The sequence below is a fragment of the Centroberyx gerrardi genome, chromosome 1, assembly GCF_048128805.1.
Source record: "Centroberyx gerrardi isolate f3 chromosome 1, fCenGer3.hap1.cur.20231027, whole genome shotgun sequence".
Taxonomy (NCBI): Eukaryota; Metazoa; Chordata; class Actinopteri; order Beryciformes; family Berycidae; genus Centroberyx; species Centroberyx gerrardi.
Genome location: NC_135997.1, coordinates 37,688,178 through 37,704,889, shown reverse-complemented (window position 1 = coordinate 37,704,889; position 16,712 = coordinate 37,688,178). Strand labels below are relative to the sequence as shown.

The 16,712-nt window shown below is 42.9% G+C and overlaps 4 protein-coding genes across 11 annotated transcripts; all 4 read left to right on the top strand.

The window, feature by feature from the left end:
* The first annotated feature begins 465 nt into the window (after positions 1–465).
* On the top strand, positions 466–1,269 carry LOC139914815 (hatching enzyme 1.2-like). The gene has a single exon (XM_071903224.2). The coding sequence runs from the start codon at positions 469–471 to the stop codon at positions 1,267–1,269; it is 801 nt and encodes a 266-aa protein (XP_071759325.2). The 5' UTR covers positions 466–468.
* Positions 1,270–3,941: 2,672 nt separating this feature from the next.
* On the top strand, positions 3,942–4,766 carry LOC139914816 (high choriolytic enzyme 1-like). 4 transcript variants are annotated; one of them, XM_078287378.1, is made up of 2 exons: positions 3,945–4,017; positions 4,084–4,766. In XM_078287378.1, the coding sequence occupies exons 1-2, from the start codon at positions 3,945–3,947 to the stop codon at positions 4,764–4,766; spliced, it is 756 nt and encodes a 251-aa protein (XP_078143504.1). The 4 variants fall into 4 exon arrangements, with proteins under 4 accessions (XP_071759327.2, XP_078143504.1, XP_078143491.1 ...); XM_078287365.1 differs by having other exon boundaries at positions 3,945–4,028; positions 4,071–4,766; XM_078287345.1 differs by having other exon boundaries at positions 3,945–4,034; positions 4,071–4,766.
* Positions 4,767–8,627: 3,861 nt separating this feature from the next.
* LOC139914813 (high choriolytic enzyme 1-like) lies at positions 8,628–9,452 on the top strand. 3 transcript variants are annotated; one of them, XM_078287699.1, is made up of 2 exons: positions 8,631–8,714; positions 8,757–9,452. In XM_078287699.1, the coding sequence occupies exons 1-2, from the start codon at positions 8,631–8,633 to the stop codon at positions 9,450–9,452; spliced, it is 780 nt and encodes a 259-aa protein (XP_078143825.1). The 3 variants fall into 3 exon arrangements, with proteins under 3 accessions (XP_071759322.2, XP_078143825.1, XP_078143796.1); XM_078287670.1 differs by having other exon boundaries at positions 8,631–8,720; XM_071903221.2 differs by having other exon boundaries at positions 8,628–9,452.
* A 3,859-nt stretch (positions 9,453–13,311) lies between these two features.
* LOC144542118 (high choriolytic enzyme 1-like) lies at positions 13,312–14,136 on the top strand. Of its 3 annotated transcripts, none has more exons than XM_078287617.1 (2): positions 13,315–13,398; positions 13,441–14,136. In XM_078287617.1, exons 1-2 carry the CDS (start codon positions 13,315–13,317, stop codon positions 14,134–14,136), a joined length of 780 nt encoding a protein of 259 aa, XP_078143743.1. The 3 variants fall into 3 exon arrangements, with proteins under 3 accessions (XP_078143770.1, XP_078143743.1, XP_078143708.1); XM_078287582.1 differs by having other exon boundaries at positions 13,315–13,404; XM_078287644.1 differs by having other exon boundaries at positions 13,312–14,136.
* The last annotated feature ends 2,576 nt before the right edge of the window (positions 14,137–16,712 follow it).

Genomic DNA, 16,712 nt, shown 5'->3' with positions numbered 1-16,712 from the left:
TGCATGACTAAGATGTGAGTAACTGGGAGGCAAAAATACTTAAAACAAACAGCTAATTGTAATTTGAAGCCATGGTGAGACAGAAGGCAAGTCGAGCTCCTCGACTTCAGACTGGATCACGTTTGAGTGTTTAGCAGGCGGGACAGCGTGGATTAGACCATGTGAAATATGAGGAGCACATACAGTATAAAGTGCCAGTCAGTCTCAAACAAAACAAAAAGGACAAAGCAGACTTGGTGGATCTGACCCGTGTTGAATCAGAGGGTTTGTCCTCGGTTCAGGTTTATTTAGGCCTAGCAGTCTGGACCCCAACCCTTAATCCTCCAGCAGACACACCTGTTAAGAAGAGTATAAAAGAGCAGGACTGAGCAGACTCAAGCATCAAGCTGCAAGGAGTCTCTCCACAGCATCTCCAGGACATTTGCAGAGAAGCTCAGAGCCAAGAAGCTACCAGACAAAAACCTGAAGATGAATCCCTCTCTCGGCCTCCTGCTGCTGCTGCTCGGCCTCTCCCGGGCTCTTCCTTTCATGGAGGAAGGAAGCGGGTCAGAGGTCCAAGTTGACGACCCCGAGGCCGGCGCTATAGACATCGGCACCAGGATCTTGGCCTCCAACAACGGCTCCAGTGAGATCCTGCTGGAGGGTGACTTGGTGGCACCCAGAACCAGAAACGCCATGACGTGTTGGAGCAACAGCTGCCTGTGGAGGAAAGCCTCCAACGGCATGGTGACCATCCCCTTCACAATGAGCGGCGTATTCTCCAGCTGGGACAAGCAGAAGATCGACAGGGCCATGAAGTCCTTCCACAGCAGCACCTGCATCCGCTTCGTTCCCCGTACGAACCAGCGCGACTTCATCAGCATCGAGAACAGAGACGGCTGCTTCTCGTCTCTGGGCAAAACGGGAGGCATGCAGGTCCTCTCTCTCAACAAGCAGGGCTGCCTCTACCACGGCATCATCCAGCACGAGATCAACCACGCTCTGGGCTTCCAGCACGAGCAGACCAGGAGCGACCGCGACCAGTACGTCCGCATCAACTGGGAGAACATCGACCCGCGGATGGCCTACAACTTCCACAGGCAGCGCACCAACAACCTAGGCACTCCCTACGACTACTCCTCCATCATGCACTATGGGAGAACAGCCTTCTCCGTCCAGTACGGGAGGGACAGCATCACCCCCATCCCCAACCCCAGGGTCCAGATCGGCCAGAGGCAGGGCATGTCCCGCATCGACATCCAGAGGATCAACCGGCTCTACGGCTGCTAAGAACATTAGGAAAGGTTCTTACATCATCCGTCTACTTCATTAAATCTATTGTCTTTGATTTCATCTGTGTCTGAGGGCTAAGCTGTGTTTGTGCGTGTGTTACTATTGCTTGAGTATTGATTTCTTAGTGTATAAGTTTGATTGGTTCAACACACCTAATTAAGACCAATCAACAACACAAACAATTCATTGTACACACTGAAATAAGCTCTATGGAAGAAATACTAATAAAGAGTTTCAAAGGAATGTCTTTTCTGAGTTTGAAAGTGAAAATGTGCATTGTGAGCATCCAGAACTGGAGTATTGGTGTGTTGCAACATGAAATATGTCTTTATTGACTGTCCTGGTTGGAGGTTTGAGCTGATGCAACATGATCTCATGAGACAAACTCAACTTATGTCAAGATTACATTCCTCCACCACAAATTGGATTATGTGACAATAGAAAGAATTGAACGCGTCATTTTCACAGCTGTCAGGTTTAGTCAAGCAAAAAAACTTTTCTAAAGGTTTCCGTTAAAGTTACGGTTAAGGTTCCACAACTAAAAGAACTTGGTTATGGTTAGGGAAAGGCTTTGGCCATGGTTAAATAAGAAAAAATATCTACAAATTTAAACTTCCCTCATGGTAGAAGTCTTCTTGGAATTATTTGTGAATGGAATCCTGGTCATCGGAGTTGAGGGCAAATGGCCACTGCTACAACATTCCACCGCTCTGGTGAGACCGGTAGGGATTCAGAGTCTTGCTCACGGACACTTCAAACAGGGTAGAGCAACTTGGGATTACGGGGGATCAAACCTGGGACCCTGGAGGAGGATGTACAACTATCATATAAACATAAACAACATGTAATATACAGTCATCCACAGCACTGGATTGCAACCTTTTTTGCTCCTGACCTCTTAAAACAACGCAATGCCCGTCACCAGCTGCATATGCAGAGTGGTGAACAGTTCAAACACAGAATGATTTTCCCTGCTCAGGTGGTTTCATTTCATTCATGAAACCATGTCCCACCTCAACATCCTGAGGATCAACCTGCTCTGTGGCTGCTAAGAAAATTAGAAAGGGTTCTTACATCACTATTATGCTTGAGTATTGATGTCTTATTGTATAACCCACTATGTTTGATTGGTTCAACACACCTAAGTAAGATCAATCAGAAACATAATCAATGAACTGTACACACTGAAATAAGCTCTATGGAAGAAATACTAACAAAGGGTTCCAAAGGAATGAAGATATAAATGTGCTGGTTAATTTCGAGTGAGTTTAATGTAGATGATGTAAAGTCTTTGAGAAATGGTTCACCACAACATAAGGTGTTCAGGTAAAAATGTTCCGTGTGATCACACAGAGCACAACCATACACAGACACAACGCCACATTCATCTGAATCAATTATTTAGACTACTGATTTAAACTATATTTGCCATGCATTATATCCTACCCATACACGGTACCAGGCCATCCTCTTAGTATGGCTTCCCATTAGTATTGATGGTTATTACTGTCCAGTACTGTGTTGTTTCAAAATGCCAAGCTCACCTGAGTTGGATTGCTCTGTAGACTTAAGTCAAAGAATCAATGAGGGACTATATATAATGCATCATGATTAATCATGACTTAACAGAACGGATGTTGCCAAAAAGAGAATATTGTCAACAAAGAGATAAACAGATCACGTACAGAAAGGAAACAGAGAGGCAGCACCAGCGCGTTCAACCAGATCCACTGTTACATGAACTTTATTTGGATGTGTGAAACCAAGTAGGATCATTCAAGACTTGGAGCATTGGTTCGGACTCAAAAACACAGTCTGTAGATTAAACAGACTACATGGCGCCATCATTAATGAAAGATGTTGGAAGTCATTTAGTTCATGAACTGTGTTTTTGAGTGTGATCCACTGCTACAAGTCTAGAAAAAGGACACACCTCATAACTATGGGCAATATTTCAGGGAAAGTCAAGTTTTAAAGTGAAAATGTTTGTGTTGTGAGCATCCAACACTGAACAGAGTATTGGTGTGTTGCAACATGAAATATCAAATATCTATGACCAGTCTCCATCCTGGAGTCAGTCTTCTGCAGTGATGGAAAATCTTTTTCACTGAACATGTTTCTCTCCATTTTGTGGTTTGCTCTTACCTGAACACAAAAACCTTCCATCAAAAACCCAGCAGCCATTAACAAAGTCCTGAAAAAATGAACAGTGAATGTCCGTTCAGTATTGTAGTGCAGCTCTCAGTGACTCTGACATGGATGACCAGTTTGTACACTCCTCTCCGGTCTGATACTTCATAAATGGTCTTAATCATTTAAAGGAAACCTTAATGTGTTCTTTTTCCTTCATTGTTCTTTAAGCATTCATCATCAGGTGTTTAGATAAATATGTCCCTGTAAACCAGCCCTCGTCATCCTTTTAATGAGCAGAAATAAGAAACCATGTTGAAACTGTGGGTTTGTCCGTGGCGTCCTCCCTTCAGAGGTTTATTTAGGCCTAGCAGTCTGGACCCCAACCCTTAATCCTCCAGCAGACACACCTGTTAAGAAGAGTATAAAAGAGCAGGACTGAGCAGACTCAAGCATCAAGCTGCAAGGAGTCTCTCCACAGCATCTCCAGGACATTTGCAGAGAAGCTCAGAGCCCAGAAGCTACCAGACAAAAACCTGAATATGAATCCCTCTCTGGGCCTCCTGCTGCTGCTGCTCGGCCTCTCCCGGGCTCTTCCTTTCATGGAGGAAGGAAGCGGGTCAGAGGTCCAAGTTGACGACCCCGAGGCCCAAGTTGACGACCCCGAGGCCGACGCTATAGACATCGGCACCAGGATCTTGGCCTCCAACAACGGCTCCAGTGAGATCCTGCTGGAGGGTGACTTGGTGGCACCCAGAACCAGAAACGCCATGACGTGTTGGAGCAACAGCTGCCTGTGGAGGAAAGCCTCCAACGGCATGGTGACCATCCCCTTCACAATGAGCGGCGTATTCTCCAGCTGGGACAAGCAGAAGATCGACAGGGCCATGAAGTCCTTCCACAGCAGCACCTGCATCCGCTTCGTTCCCCGTACGAACCAGCGCGACTTCATCAGCATCGAGAACAGAGACGGCTGCTTCTCGTCTCTGGGCAAAACGGGAGGCATGCAGGTCCTCTCTCTCAACAAGCAGGGCTGCCTCTACCACGGCATCATCCAGCACGAGATCAACCACGCTCTGGGCTTCCAGCACGAGCAGACCAGGAGCGACCGCGACCAGTACGTCCGCATCAACTGGGAGAACATCGACCCGCGGATGGCCTACAACTTCCACAGGCAGCGCACCAACAACCTAGGCACTCCCTACGACTACTCCTCCATCATGCACTATGGGAGAACAGCCTTCTCCATCCAGTACGGGAGGGACAGCATCACCCCCATCCCCAACCCCAGGGTCCAGATCGGCCAGAGGCAGGGCATGTCCCGCATCGACATCCAGAGGATCAACCGGCTCTACGGCTGCTAAGAACATTAGGAAAGGTTCTTACATCATCCGTCTACTTCATTAAATCTATTGTCTTTGATTTCATCTGTGTCTGAGGGCTAAGCTGTGTTTGTGTGTGTGTTACTATGCTTGAGTATTGATTTCTTAGTGTATGAGTTTGATTGGTTCAACACACCTAATTAAGACCAATCAACAACACAAACAATTCATTGTACACACTCAAATAAGCTCAATGGAAGAAATACTAATAAAGAGTTTCAAAGGAATGTCTTTTCTGAGTTTGAAAGTGAAAATGTGCATTGTGAGCGTCCAGAACTGGAGTATTGGTGTGTTGCAACATGAAATATGTCTTTATTGACTGTCCTGGTTGGAGGTTTGAGCTGATGCAACATGATCTCATGAGACAAACTCAACTTATGTCAAGATTACATTCCTCCACCACAAATTGGATTATGTGACAATAGCAAGAATTGAACGCGTCATTTTCACAGCTGTCAGGTTTAGTCAAGCAAAAAAACTTTTCTAAAGGTTTCCATTAAAGTTACGGTTAAGGTTCCACAACTAAAAGAACTTGGTTATGGTTAGGGAAAGGCTTTGGCCATGGTTAAATAAGAAAAAATATCTACACATTTAAACTTCCCTCATGGTAGAAGTCTTCTTGGAATTATTTGTGATTCGAATCCTGGTCATTGGAGTTGAGGGCAAATGGCCACTGCTACAACATTCCACCGCTCTGGTGAGACCGGTAGGGATTCAGAGTCTTGCTCACGGACACTTCAAACAGGGTAGAGCAACTTGGGATTACGGGGGATCAAACCTGGGACCCTGGAGGAGGAACTATCATATAAACAGTTCAACAGTGAACAGTGAACAGTGAACAGTTCAACCAAAGAATGATTTTCCCTGCTCAGGTGGTTTCATTTCATTCATGAAACCATGTCCCACCTCAACATCCTGAGGATCAACCTGCTCTGTTGCTGCTAAGAAAATTAGAAAGGGTTCTTACATCACTATTATGCTTGAGTATTGATGTCTTATTGTATAACCCACTATGTTTGATTGGTTCAACACACCTAAGTAAGATCAATCAATAACATAATCCATGAACTGTACACACTGAAATAAGCTCTATGGAAGAAATACTAACAAAGAGTTCCAAAGGAATGAAGATATAAATGTGCTGGTTAATTTGGAGTGAGTTTAATGTAGATGATGTAAAGTCTTTAAGAAATGGTTCACCACAACATAAGGTGTTCAGGTAAAAATGTTCCATCCTGTTAACCAACCCTGGTTGTACCTTAAATGAGCAGGAATTACAAACATAAATGTTGAAACAATAGGTTTGCCCATTGAAGACCGAGCAACTCCTTTAGAAAAGGTTATTACATACAAAATATCACAATTTTCTTTGATATATCAAAAGCTAAAACTTATTTCAATTGTCATCCAAGGTATGAATGTTAGAATTATGATTTCAGTCTTTTTTTATTTTTTTTTATCACATTTCTTTAAATGATGAAGTCTAGAATAAAGTCAAAGAATAACCCTAATACCTACTCTGGCCAGTTTGATGGGAGCTGATAGACCAGAGCATGTCTTGTGTTCTTCTGATACTGTGGCTGGTTCAGTAAATGCAGTCATGCTTGGAAATCATGCCTTCAAGAGAGAAGACAGTAAAAGGACCGAAAAAGGCTTACAGTTTTTCTCGATCTCTTACACACTATAACTGGGCCTATTAACTAAACATCCCAAACCATGACGCCATCTACCAAAAGACAGACCCATTTCCCAAAACTATAAACACTATTCCCCTGTTTCCACACATGATTCAGATTTGTTGAACTTTTTGTGAAAAACTCTACACACAAATCCCTTCATATATCACCGGCTGCACCATGTGCTCATTTAGAAAGCACTGGCATTCAATATCATTAACTCAAGTCATCACAGCTCGAACCCAATTAACACACAATTCCCCAGGTGGAAACACTAAGAGTCAAAATTGTTCACACACCAATCAGAAGCTCAGGATAGACAGATCAAAGGGTCGTGGGTCAGTTCATTTGTTTTGTGATGTGATGCTGATGAGAATCTCTGGCCTGACCCAGACAGTACATTGAAAAATTAAAAATTTTGAAAATGTATACATGTGTTGTGTGTTTATATTGTGTTCATCATGTAAAGAGGTTGTTCTGGGGGAAAACATAAGCTCCATTATTCATTGCAGTAACAGGTTTTTACGGTAGTGTTGTGAATTGATCTCACCAGTGTGTAAAGACTGTTTTGTAGTGTGTGTGTATTTGATGGCTTTTGTGTGATGTCTGAAGGCAAAGTTTGGTTTAGATGTAAGATTACATGGTTTTGAGTGGAGAGTTTGGTTTTGACATGGAAGTTTGAAGTTTGTGAAGATGAGTGTGCAGTTATGCATTTGTGTTTAGAGTTTTGGGAAATGGAGCATAATTTCAAGAAATGTGTCTTGGCAATAAAAAAAAAAACGTAATTACTGTGTTTGTTGTTCATTCATCTTGTGCATGGTGTGCATGGTTGTGCTCGTGTGATCACACAGAGCACAACCATACACAGACACAACGCCACATTCATCTGAATCAATTATTTAGACTACTGATTTAAACTATATTTGCCATGCATTATATCCTACCCATACACGGTACCAGGCCATCCTCTTAGTATGGCTTCCCATTAGTATTGATGGTTATTACTGTCCAGTACTGTGTTGTTTCAAAATGCCAAACTCACCTGAGTTGGATCGCTCTGTAGACTTAAGTCAAAGAATCAATGAGGGACTATATATAATGCATCATGATTAATCATGACTTAACAGAATGGATGTTGCCAAAAAGAGAATATTGTCAACAAAGAGATAAACAGATCACGTACAGAAAGGAAACAGAGAGGCAGCACCAGCGCGTTCAACCAGATCCACTGTTACATGAACTTTATTTGGTTGTGTGAAACCAAGTAGGATCATTCAAGACTTGGAGCATTGGTTCGGACTCAAAAACACAGTCTGTAGATTAAACAGACTGTATGGCGCCATCATTAATGAAAGATGTTAGAAGTCATTTAGTTCATGAACTGTGTTTTTGAGTGTGATCCACTGCTACAAGTCTAGAAAAAGGACACACCTCATAACTATGGGCAATATTTCAGGGAAAGTCAAGTTTTAAAGTGAAAATGTTTGTGTTGTGAGCATCCAACACTGAACAGAGTATTGGTGTGTTGCAACATGAAATATCAAATATCTATCACCAGTCTCCATCCTGGAGTCAGTCTTCTGCAGTGATGGAAAATCTTTTTCACTGAACATGTTTCTCTCCATTTTGTGGTTTGCTCTTACCTGAACACAAAAACCTTCCATCAAAAACCCAGCAGCCATTAACAAAGTCCTGAAAAAATGAACAGTGAATGTCCGTTCAGTATTGTAGTGCAGCTCTTAGTGACTCTGACATGGATGACCAGTTTGTACACTCCTCTCCGGTCTGATACTTCATAAATGGTCTTAATCATTTAAAGGAAACCTTAATGTGTTCTTTTTCCTTCATTGTTCTTTAAGCATTCATCATCAGGTGTTTAGATAAATATGTCCCTGTAAACCAGCCCTCGTCATCCTTTTAATGAGCAGAAATAACAAACCATGTTGAAACTATGGGTTTGTCCGTGGCGTCCTCCCTTCAGAGGTTTATTTAGGCCTAGCAGTCTGGACCCCAACCCTTAATCCTCCAGCAGACATACCTGTTAAGAAGAGTATAAAAGAGCAGGACTGAGCAGACTCAAGCATCAAGCTGCAAGGAGTCTCTCCACAGCATCTCCAGGACATTTGCAGAGAAGCTCAGAGCCCAGAAGCTACCAGACAAAAACCTGAAGATGAATCCCTCTCTGGGCCTCCTGCTGCTGCTGCTCGGCCTCTCCCGGGCTCTTCCTTTCATGGAGGAAGGAAGCGGGTCAGAGGTCCAAGTTGACGACCCCGAGGCCCAAGTTGACGACCCCGAGGCCGACGCTGTAGACATCGGCACCAGGATCTTGGCCTCCAACAACGGCTCCAGTGAGATCCTGCTGGAGGGTGACTTGGTGGCACCCAGAACCAGAAACGCCATGACGTGTTGGAGCAACAGCTGCCTGTGGAGGAAAGCCTCCAACGGCATGGTGACCATCCCCTTCACAATGAGCGGCGTCTTCTCCAGCTGGGACAAGCAGAAGATCGACAGGGCCATGAAGTCCTTCCACAGCAGCACCTGCATCCGCTTCGTTCCCCGTACGAACCAGCGCGACTTCATCAGCATCGAGAACAGAGACGGCTGCTTCTCGTCTCTGGGCAAAACGGGAGGCATGCAGGTCCTCTCTCTCAACAAGCAGGGCTGCCTCTACCACGGCATCATCCAGCACGAGATCAACCACGCTCTGGGCTTCCAGCACGAGCAGACCAGGAGCGACCGCGACCAGTACGTCCGCATCAACTGGGAGAACATCGACCCGCGGATGGCCTACAACTTCCACAGGCAGCGCACCAACAACCTAGGCACTCCCTACGACTACTCCTCCATCATGCACTATGGGAGAACAGCCTTCTCCGTCCAGTACGGGAGGGACAGCATCACCCCCATCCCCAACCCCAGGGTCCAGATCGGCCAGAGGCAGGGCATGTCCCGCATCGACATCCAGAGGATCAACCGGCTCTACGGCTGCTAAGAACATTAGGAAAGGTTCTTACATCATCCGTCTACTTCATTAAATCTATTGTCTTTGATTTCATCTGTGTCTGAGGGCTAAGCTGTGTTTGTGTGTGTGTTACTATGCTTGAGTATTGATTTCTTAGTGTATGAGTTTGATTGGTTCAACACACCTAATTAAGACCAATCAACAACACAAACAATTCATTGTACACACTGAAATAAGCTCAATGGAAGAAATACTAATAAAGAGTTTCAAAGGAATGTCTTTTCTGAGTTTGAAAGTGAAAATGTGCATTGTGAGCGTCCAGAACTGGAGTATTGGTGTGTTGCAACATGAAATATGTCTTTATTGACTGTCCTGGTTGGAGGTTTGAGCTGATGCAACATGATCTCATGAGACAAACTCAACTTATGTCAAGATTACATTCCTCCACCACAAATTGGATTATGTGACAATAGCAAGAATTGAACGCGTCATTTTCACAGCTGTCAGGTTTAGTCAAGCAAAAAAACTTTTCTAAAGGTTTCCATTAAAGTTACGGTTAAGGTTCCACAACTAAAAGAACTTGGTTATGGTTAGGGAAAGGCTTTGGCCATGGTTAAATAAGAAAAAATATCTACACATTTAAACTTCTCTCATGGTAGAAGTCTTCTTGGAATTATTTGTGATTCGAATCCTGGTCATTGGAGTTGAGGGCAAATGGCCACTGCTACAACATTCCACCGCTGTGGTGAGACCGGTAGGGATTCAGAGTCTTGCTCACGGACACTTCAAACAGGGTAGAGCAACTTGGGATTACGGGGGATCAAACCTGGGACCCTGGAGGAGGAACTATCATATAAACAGTTCAACAGTGAACAGTGAACAGTGAACAGTTCAACCACAGAATGATTTTCCCTGCTCAGGTGGTTTCATTTCATTCATGAAACCATGTCCCACCTCAACATCCTGAGGATCAACCTGCTCTGTTGCTGCTAAGAAAATTAGAAAGGGTTCTTACATCACTATTATGCTTGAGTATTGATGTCTTATTGTATAACCCACTATGTTTGATTGGTTCAACACACCTAAGTAAGATCAATCAATAACATAATCCATGAACTGTACACACTGAAATAAGCTCTATGGAAGAAATACTAACAAAGAGTTCCAAAGGAATGAAGATATAAATGTGCTGGTTAATTTGGAGTGAGTTTAATGTAGATGATGTAAAGTCTTTAAGAAATGGTTCACCACAACATAAGGTGTTCAGGTAAAAATGTTCCATCCTGTTAACCAACCCTGGTTGTACCTTAAATGAGCAGGAATTACAAACATAAATGTTGAAACAATAGGTTTGCCCATTGAAGACCGAGTAACTCCTTTAGAAAAGGTTATTACATACAAAATATCACAATTTTCTTTGATATATCAAAAGCTAAAACTTATTTCAATTGTCATCCAAGGTATGAATGTTAGAATTATGATTTCAGTCTTTTTTTATTTTTTTTTATCACATTTCTTTAAATGATGAAGTCTAGAATAAAGTCAAAGAATAACCCTAATATCTACTCTGGCCAGTTTGATGGGAGCTGATAGACCAGAGCATGTCTTGTGTTCTTCTGATACTGTGGCTGGTTCAGTAAATGCAGTCATGCTTGGAAATCATGCCTTCAAGAGAGAAGACAGTAAAAGGACCGAAAAAGGCTTATAGTTTTTCTCGATCTCTTACACACTATAACTGGGCCTATTAACTAAACATCCCAAACCATGACGCCATCTACCAAAAGACAGACCCATTTCCCAAAACTATAAACACTATTCCCCTGTTTCCACACATGATTCAGATTTGTTGAACTTTTTGTGAAAAACTCTACACACAAATCCCTTCATATATCACCGGCTGCAGCATGTGCTCATTTAGAAAGCACTGGCATTCAATATCATTAACTCAAGTCATCACAACTCGAACCCAATTAACACACAATTCCCCAGGTGGAAACACTAAGAGTCAAAATTGTTCACACACCAATCAGAAGCTCAGGATAGACAGATCAAAGGGTCGTGGGTCAGTTCATTTGTTTTGTGATGTGATGCTGATGAGAATCTCTGGCCTGACCCAGACAGTACATTGAAAAATTAAAAATTTTGAAAATGTATACATGTGTTGTGTGTTTATATTGTGTTCATCATGTAAAGAGGTTGTTCTGGGGGAAAACATAAGCTCCATTATTCATTGCAGTAACAGGTTTTTACGGTAGTGTTGTGAATTGATCTCACCAGTGTGTAATGGATATTTTGTAGTGTGTGTGTATTTGATGGCTTTTGTGTGATGTCTGAAGGCAAAGTTTGGTTTAGATGTAAGATTACATGGTTTTGAGTGGAGAGTTTGGTTTTGACATGGAAGTTTGAAGTTTGTGAAGATGAGTGTGCAGTTATGCATTTGTGTTTAGAGTTTTGGGAAATGGAGCATAATTTCAAGAAATGTGTCTTGGCAATAAAAAAAAACGTAATTACTGTGTTTGTTGTTCATTCATCTTGTGCATGGTGTGCATGGTTGTGCTCGTGTGATCACACAGAGCACAACCATACACAGACACAACGCCACATTCATCTGAATCAATTATTTAGACTACTGATTTAAACTATATTTGCCATGCATTATATCCTACCCATACACGGTACCAGGCCATCCCCTTAGTATGGCTTCCCATTAGTATTGATGGTTATTACTGTCCAGTACTGTGTTGTTTCAAAATGCCAAGCTCACCTGAGTTTGATCGCTCTGTAGACTTAAGTCAAAGAATCAATGAGGGACTATATATAATGCATCATGATTAATCATGACTTAACAGAACGGATGTTGCCAAAAAGAGAATATTGTCAACAAAGAGATAAACAGATCACGTACAGAAAGGAAACAGAGAGGCAACACCAGCGCGTTCAACCAGATCCACTGTTACATGAACTTTATTTGGATGTGTGAAACCAAGTAGGATCATTCAAGACTTGGAGCATTGGTTCGGACTCAAAAACACAGTCTGTAGATTAAACAGACTGTATGGCGCCATCATTAATGAAAGATGTTAGAAGTCATTTAGTTCATGGACTGTGTTTTTGAGTGTGATCCACTGCTACAAGTCTAGAAAAAGGACACACCTCATAACTATGGGCAATATTTCAGGGAAAGTCAAGTTTTAAAGTGAAAATGTTTGTGTTGTGAGCATCCAACACTGAACAGAGTATTGGTGTGTTGCAACATGAAATATCAAATATCTATGACCAGTCTCCATCCTGGAGTCAGTCTTCTGCAGTGATGGAAAATCTTTTTGACTGAACATGTTTCTCTCCATTTTGTGGTTTGCTCTTACCTGAACACAAAAACCTTCCATCAAAAGCCCAGCAGCCATTAACAAAGTCCTGAAAAAATTCACAGTGAATGTCCGTTCAGTATTGTAGTGCAGCTCTCAGTGACTCTGACATGGATGACCAGTTTCTACACTCCTCTCCGGTCTGATACTTCATAAATGGTCTTAATCATTTAAAGGAAACCTTAATGTGTTCTTTTTCCTTCATTGTTCTTTAAGCATTCGTCATCAGGTGTTTAGATAAATATGTCCCTGTAAACCAGCCCTCGTCATCCTTTTAATGAGCAGAAATAAGAAACCATGTTGAAACTATGGGTTTGTCCGTGGCGTCCTCCCTTCAGAGGTTTATTTAGGCCTAGCAGTCTGGACCCCAACCCTTAATCCTCCAGCAGACACACCTGTTAAGAAGAGTATAAAAGAGCAGGACTGAGCAGACTCAAGCATCAAGCTGCAAGGAGTCTCTCCACAGCATCTCCAGGACATTTGCAGAGAAGCTCAGAGCCCAGAAGCTACCAGACAAAAACCTGAAGATGAATCCCTCTCTGGGCCTCCTGCTGCTGCTGCTCGGCCTCTCCCGGGCTCTTCCTTTCATGGAGGAAGGAAGCGGGTCAGAGGTCCAAGTTGACGACCCCGAGGCCCAAGTTGACGACCCCGAGGCCGACGCTGTAGACATCGGCACCAGGATCTTGGCCTCCAACAACGGCTCCAGTGAGATCCTGCTGGAGGGTGACTTGGTGGCACCCAGAACCAGAAACGCCATGACGTGTTGGAGCAACAGCTGCCTGTGGAGGAAAGCCTCCAACGGCATGGTGACCATCCCCTTCACAATGAGCGGCGTCTTCTCCAGCTGGGACAAGCAGAAGATCGACAGGGCCATGAAGTCCTTCCACAGCAGCACCTGCATCCGCTTCGTTCCCCGTACGAACCAGCGCGACTTCATCAGCATCGAGAACAGAGACGGCTGCTTCTCGTCTCTGGGCAAAACGGGAGGCATGCAGGTCCTCTCTCTCAACAAGCAGGGCTGCCTCTACCACGGCATCATCCAGCACGAGATCAACCACGCTCTGGGCTTCCAGCACGAGCAGACCAGGAGCGACCGCGACCAGTACGTCCGCATCAACTGGGAGAACATCGACCCGCGGATGGCCTACAACTTCCACAGGCAGCGCACCAACAACCTAGGCACTCCCTACGACTACTCCTCCATCATGCACTATGGGAGAACAGCCTTCTCCGTCCAGTACGGGAGGGACAGCATCACCCCCATCCCCAACCCCAGGGTCCAGATCGGCCAGAGGCAGGGCATGTCCCGCATCGACATCCAGAGGATCAACCGGCTCTACGGCTGCTAAGAACATTAGGAAAGGTTCTTACATCATCCGTCTACTTCATTAAATCTATTGTCTTTGATTTCATCTGTGTCTGAGGGCTAAGCTGTGTTTGTGCGTGTGTTACTATTGCTTGAGTATTGATTTCTTAGTGTATAAGTTTGATTGGTTCAACACACCTAATTAAGACCAATCAACAACACAAACAATTCATTGTACACACTGAAATAAGCTCTATGGAAGAAATACTAATAAAGAGTTTCAAAGGAATGTCTTTTCTGAGTTTGAAAGTGAAAATGTGCATTGTGAGCATCCAGAACTGGAGTATTGGTGTGTTGCAACATGAAATATGTCTTTATTGACTGTCCTGGTTGGAGGTTTGAGCTGATGCAACATGATCTCATGAGACAAACTCAACTTATGTCAAGATTACATTCCTCCACCACAAATTGGATTATGTGACAATAGAAAGAATTGAACGCGTCATTTTCACAGCTGTCAGGTTTAGTCAAGCAAAAAAACTTTTCTAAAGGTTTCCGTTAAAGTTACGGTTAAGGTTCCACAACTAAAAGAACTTGGTTATGGTTAGGGAAAGGCTTTGGCCATGGTTAAATAAGAAAAAATATCTACAAATTTAAACTTCCCTCATGGTAGAAGTCTTCTTGGAATTATTTGTGAATGGAATCCTGGTCATCGGAGTTGAGGGCAAATGGCCACTGCTACAACATTCCACCGCTCTGGTGAGACCGGTAGGGATTCAGAGTCTTGCTCACGGACACTTCAAACAGGGTAGAGCAACTTGGGATTACGGGGGATCAAACCTGGGACCCTGGAGGAGGATGTACAACTATCATATAAACATAAACAACATGTAATATACAGTCATCCACAGCACTGGATTGCAACCTTTTTTGCTCCTGACCTCTTAAAACAACGCAATGCCCGTCACCAGCTGCATATGCAGAGTGGTGAACAGTTCAACCACAGAATGATTTTCCCTGCTCAGGTGGTTTCATTTCATTCATGAAACCATGTCCCACCTCAACATCCTGAGGATCAACCTGCTCTGTGGCTGCTAAGAAAATTAGAAAGGGTTCTTACATCACTATTATGCTTGAGTATTGATGTCTTATTGTATAACCCACTATGTTTGATTGGTTCAACACACCTAAGTAAGATCAATCAATAACATAATCCATGAACTGTACACACTGAAATAAGCTCTAAGGAAGAAATACTAACAAAGAGTTCCAAAGGAATGAAGATATAAATGTGCTGGTTAATTTGGAGTGAGTTTAATGTAGATGATGTAAAGTCTTTAAGAAATGGTTCACCACAACATAAGGTGTTCAGGTAAAAATGTTCCATCCTGTTAACCAACCCTGGTTGTACCTTAAATGAGCAGGAATTACAAACATAAATGTTGAAACAATAGGTTTGCCCATTGAAGACCGAGCAACTCCTTTAGAAAAGGTTATTACATACAAAATATCACAATTTTCTTTGCTATATCAAAAGCTAAAACTTATTTCAATTGTCATCCAAGGCATGAATGTTAGAATTATGATTTCAGTCTTTTTTTTTTATCACATTTCTTTAAATGATGAAGTCTAGAATAAAGTCAAAGAATAACCCTAATACCTACTCTGGCCAGTTTGATGGGAGCTGATAGACCAGAGCATGTCTTGTGTTCTTCTGATACTGTGGCTGGTTCAGTAAATGCAGTCATGCTTGGAAATCATGCCTTCAAGAGAGAAGACAGTAAAAGGACCGAAAAAGGCTGAATTACTGTGTTTGATGTTCATTCATCTTGTGCATGGTTGTGCTCGTGTGATCACACAGAGCACAACCATACACAGACACAACGCCACATTCATCTGAATCAATTATTTAGACTACTGATTTAAACTATATTTGCCATGCATTATATCCTACCCATACACGGTACCAGGCCATCCTCTTAGTATGGCTTCCCATTAGTATTGATGGTTATTACTGTCCAGTACTGTGTTGTTTCAAAATGCCAAACTCACCTGAGTTGGATCGCTCTGTAGACTTAAGTCAAAGAATCAATGAGGGACTATATATAATGCATCATGATTAATCATGACTTAACAGAACGGATGTTGCCAAAAAGAGAATATTGTCAACAAAGAGATAAACAGATCACGTACAGAAAAGAAACAGAGAGGCAACACCAGCGCGTTCAACCAGATCCACTGTTACATGAACTTTATTTGGTTGTGTGAAACCAAGTAGGATCATTCAAGACTTGGAGCATTGGTTCGGACTCAAAAACACAGTCTGTAGATTAAACAGACTGTATGGCGCCATCATTAATGAAAGATGTTGGAAGTCATTTAGTTCATGGACTGTGTTTTTGAGTGTGATCCACTGCTACAAGTCTAGAAAAAGGACACACCTCATAACTATGGGCAATATTTCAGGGAAAGTCAAGTTTTAAAGTGAAAATGTTTGTGTTGTGAGCATCCAACACTGAACAGAGTATTGGTGTGTTGCAACATGAAATATCAAATATCTATCACCGGTCTCCATCCTGGAGTCAGTCTTCTGCAGTGATGGAAAATCTTTTTCACTGA